Raw genomic sequence first — 4248 nt, 5'->3', positions numbered from 1 at the left:
ATTTGATAAGTGTATTTATCAAATAAACGCATAGTTTTATCCGAAAATGTCTCATTAGGACCACTGTCCTAATTGCTCCGTAAGAAGCTTTAACGGGCTGCAGCGGCACGGCTTGATTTTTATAATTTGGTACGGACAAATAAAGGGAAATTTATTATGTTAATCTATGTGATATGAGGTTTTAATTTTTTTAAAAAATAATATTAAAAAAAATTAATAATTGATTTTTAGTTTTATAAAAAATATATACTTGGTTTCGAAATCTTATTCATTACACATAGCTTCACAAGTTACAATGCTTTTGTGTAATATTAAATAGAAGCTAGAATATTCAACTACAAATTTATAAACCAAGTGAGTAAGGAAACCCAGTAGAAGGCAACCAATCATTTCCACTAATGAAATTTGCTGCAGTAAATGGCTGTGCTTCTGATGAACTAGTCATCACCTTGAATCCCTTCCACTTCACTCTATTTGCAGTATTAGCACCTGCTCCAGTATTCTGATACTCTCTATAAAACAATGTGTCAAGAGCAAAATCACCATCCCACTCAAACCATCCTGCTGGGTTAATAATATCACTGATTTCACTCTGCATGATCACAGTCCTCGAGTACAGCTTCCAAGGCCTGCCTAAATAAGTTGGGAAGCTGGCTATTACAGCTTCTAAATCCTGAGTTGCACCAATCCTGCACTTCTGAATCACTATGCCTGTGTTCTGATTAGGATCCTCTCTGCCTTGCGCTGTGACCATGTTTTTTTGGCCTGAATTTGGACGCCTGGCGTGTATGTCGCAGTTTTGGAAGACTGCTGCTGCGTTTCCGAAGATGAAATCTACTGAGCCGATGATTATGCAGCTGACGTAGAATTGGCGGAGTGAGTGTACGTAGAGGGTGTCTTGGTAAGCAATCATGTCGCATCTGTAAAATGCTGATTTGTCTGATCCTACACGTAAGGCTACAGCTTGATGCTTTGATGGTCCAGCGGAGTTTTGAAATGTTATATCTCTGGCTAGGAATCCATCCCCAACAGCAGCTGCAATGGAAATAATTCAATTAAGTTGCATGTGAAGCTTCATTATTTACAGGACAGATTTTTTTTTCTTACATAAATGGTAAACCAACCACTGCCAGAATCCTTATCTGGATCATTGAAAATCATGTCGAGTAATAACTAAGGTCACATGTCTAACAATGGGCTATCCATAATTATACAGCTGACTTATTAGCATGGAGCTAGTGAGATGAACAATTGACACAGTACACACAATTTAATTTTAAGTTAATTTTTTTTAATATTATCCATTAACTGATATTTAAGAAGCTGTTCTTCTGCAGAATAGTTCAAAATCTTACCCTGTCACTGGTTCTTGCCTGCTACTGTTCATGTTATGTATTGTAAAAGGAGAGTCATGGAATTAATGGAGAGGATAAGTTGTCATTATCAGGCAGCTGGCATCAATGAAAATATGGCAGAAGGCTGTATTGTGCATATGTATTTTACGGCAGTTCCAAAAATTGGAGACAGTACCGACTCTCTCTCCTTTTTTTTTAATTTTTTTTTGTCAAAGGAGACACTGCCTTCAGGACACGATTAGTGGTGGTTTTTTTTTTTAATTTTTTAATATAAATAATTTGATATTTAAAATTTATTCATTGGATTAATTTAAATTCATATCTATCAAAATGAGCAAAGCGCTCACTTCTGCTCTATATCTAAATTTAAATTCAAAATCTCTGACGACGAATGGAGAAGAGACACGTATCTTCCATCTCATCCTAGAGTTACTTGACTGTAGCTTTAATAAACACGATTAGCTATTGATTAATTGATTGATATTGGGATTGACAATTATAACCTCTAATCTTTATCTATATTAAGAGGGCAAGCTAATAAATATGCAATCAAATTCAAATAAATGAAAAAAATCTGTAGACTTACCAACAGTTGCAGACCTGAATGTGGTGCTGCCGTCAACCACGTTCCTATTACCGGTGATAATGGTGGTCGTCCTCCCATCACCCACAAACATGATGTTGGTCTTTCCACTTGGAACCTCCACGTTTTCTCTGTAAACCCCTGCTTTAATCCTTATGATGTACCGAGAACTACTGCCCCCTGGTGCAGCTGCGACTGCCTCCCCGACGGTCCGGTAGTTTCCACTCCCATCAGCTGCAACAACAACATTGGGAGTCACACCTCCGGCCTGCAGCAGCCTACGGTCCCCGGCCGACATCCACTGTGGCCATTCTATGCCATTCTCCTCTTCCAGCTTCCTTCCTGATGATGACGATGATGATGATAAATGCTTCTCTGCAGCCATATCTGTGTCGGTCATGTTCTTGATCAAGGCCAAGGTATTGCTACACAAGCGATGCACGTGCCTTTCATCACTCAAAAATGGTTTACGAACCTGTAACAGGAGAATCATCCATGGCGAGTTACAGACAATAGCTTGGCTTATATAGTCTAATGAAACATATTAAGAGAAAGTAAAGCAACCTTTTCATCTGCTTTGTCATGAGAGAAACCGTCAAGGCAAGTTTCTTGGTCAGTCATTGCAGCACTGAGCAGGATCTTGAGGTCATCAGCGTGTTCAGCTATGGATTTTTTCAAAGATGGATAGCTTTTGAGATCCTGCACAGCCTTCTTAATCTTATCTAAAGTTCCATTCAAAACTTCTAGACAATCTCCGATAGCAGTTGTTTCACGTTTGGTGAAGCTACTCCGCCTGAAACTGAGTTGCTTGATCTTGCGAAAAGTTTGTTCGACAGAAGTCCTGCTCAAATTCAGTGACAAATCTATTACATCCTTGGTGCTCTTTATCTTGCTGGAAGCATCAGGGAGAGTAGAGATTGCTGAGAAACAAAGGTCAGGGTACAATGTAGAGCTGCAGGATGATTTCAGAATGGCATGAGCTTCTTGATGGTCATTAATGGCGGAGCTCTTTCTGTTTGAGGCTACACCAGCAACGATGCCAACAATGGCTGTAACTAGAAGGATTGACGCAAAAAGACCCATGAAGAGCCTTTTCTTGTTCTTGTTCTTGGATGATGGGACGCCATTGGTAGGGTTTGATAGTGGAGGAAAGATTTCCTTCATCTTGTTTGTTTGCGTCGGTGCTGATATTTTGAAATGAAAGGAAAGGTTGAAGATGAACAGGGCCTTGGCGCCTGTTATATAATGACTATCATCCCATTGGACGGCAAAAATCCTTATCTGCACGTGTAAAATGTAAAATTACTGAAATGCTCCTCAAATATTATCTCATCGAAGTTGAGTAGTACACAAATTATCACATAATATAAAATTAACTATTAAAGCCAACATTACTACTTAGCTATTCCTGCCGTTTAAATAAATTTAAATTTATTAAGATTTTATTTTCAAATAAAATTATTGATGGGTTTTGGGTGGAAGCCGCCAGAAACAGGCTGGGTGGTAGTGAATTTCAATGGTAGTGCATTGTTGTCAGCAGGAAGGGCAAGTTGTGCAGGTTGTTTTCGAAACAATGAAGGTAGATGGCTTTTGGGCAATTGTGAAGCAATGAAAGCTGAGTTATGGGGAATATATTATGCTTTAGTATTAGCATAGGATTCAGGGTAGAAGAAGATTGAAGTTCAAACGGATTCTCAACTCGCGTTAGATTTACTTGCAGGTAAAGGTGTAAGAGTTTTTAGAGTTGCTAATTTGGTGAGGAATTGTCGTGATCTTATCAATAGAAGCTGGAAAGTCAAGATGGTAAAAATTTACAGGGAAGCAAATGCGGTAGCGGATCATTTAACTAGTTTAACCATTGGTGATGATTTTAATTTGAAAATTCATCAATGACCTCCTGTTACTATTAAATTTTTACTGGATGCTGATAGGTTGGGGTTTTATGGCCTAGATTAATAAAATAAGGTTCTATCCTCTTTTTCAAAAAAAAAAAAGTAATGATAGGTTTCTTAGTTAAATTTAATGCAATAAATTTTAGTAGATAAGCGCACATAGAGCTCTTCATAGATAAAAAATATATATAATGATTGACTTGATACGGTAATTAAAACCATTTATAATTTAATTATTAAACACATATTTGAGTTTGTGCACTCTTACCGGATTCAAAGAGTATGTATATAATTATTTTAAAGAAGATTTATAATTTAGTTGTTAAGTATTGCCATTATTAACAAGTCAGTTCTTATATTTTCATAAATCTATTAAAACATTCTTATATTTTCTCTTTATTAACGAAATAGTCTTTTC

The 4248-nt window shown here is 37.1% G+C and overlaps 1 protein-coding gene across 1 annotated transcript; it reads right to left on the bottom strand.

Annotated features, from left to right (window-relative positions):
- Positions 1-213: 213 nt before the first annotated feature.
- On the bottom strand, positions 214-3149 carry LOC110604202 (pectinesterase). Its single transcript, XM_021742336.2, has 3 exons — positions 2503-3149; positions 1942-2413; positions 214-1035 (listed from the first exon to the last, which is right to left on the bottom strand). Exons 1-3 carry the CDS (start codon positions 3100-3102, stop codon positions 344-346), a joined length of 1764 nt encoding a protein of 587 aa, XP_021598028.1. The 5' UTR covers positions 3103-3149; the 3' UTR covers positions 214-343.
- Positions 3150-4248: the final 1099 nt, after the last annotated feature.

The sequence above is a fragment of the Manihot esculenta genome, chromosome 16, assembly GCF_001659605.2.
Source record: "Manihot esculenta cultivar AM560-2 chromosome 16, M.esculenta_v8, whole genome shotgun sequence".
NCBI lineage: Eukaryota > Viridiplantae > Streptophyta > Magnoliopsida > Malpighiales > Euphorbiaceae > Manihot > Manihot esculenta.
This window is presented reverse-complemented; position numbering and strand designations above follow the sequence as displayed.

Bases quoted from the DNA above. Each gene is read 5' to 3' on its own strand.
- LOC110604202 (XM_021742336.2), bottom strand. From the start codon at position 3,102: ATGAAGGAAATCTTTCCTCCACTATCAAACCCTACCAATGGCGTCCCA. The intron at 2,414-2,502 runs GTTGCTTTACTT...CTCCTGTTACAG, and splicing joins ATGACAAAGCAGATGAAAAG to GTTCGTAAACCATTTTTGAG. The intron at 1,036-1,941 runs GTAAGTCTACAG...TTTCCATTGCAG, and splicing joins ATTCAGGTCTGCAACTGTTG to CTGCTGTTGGGGATGGATTC.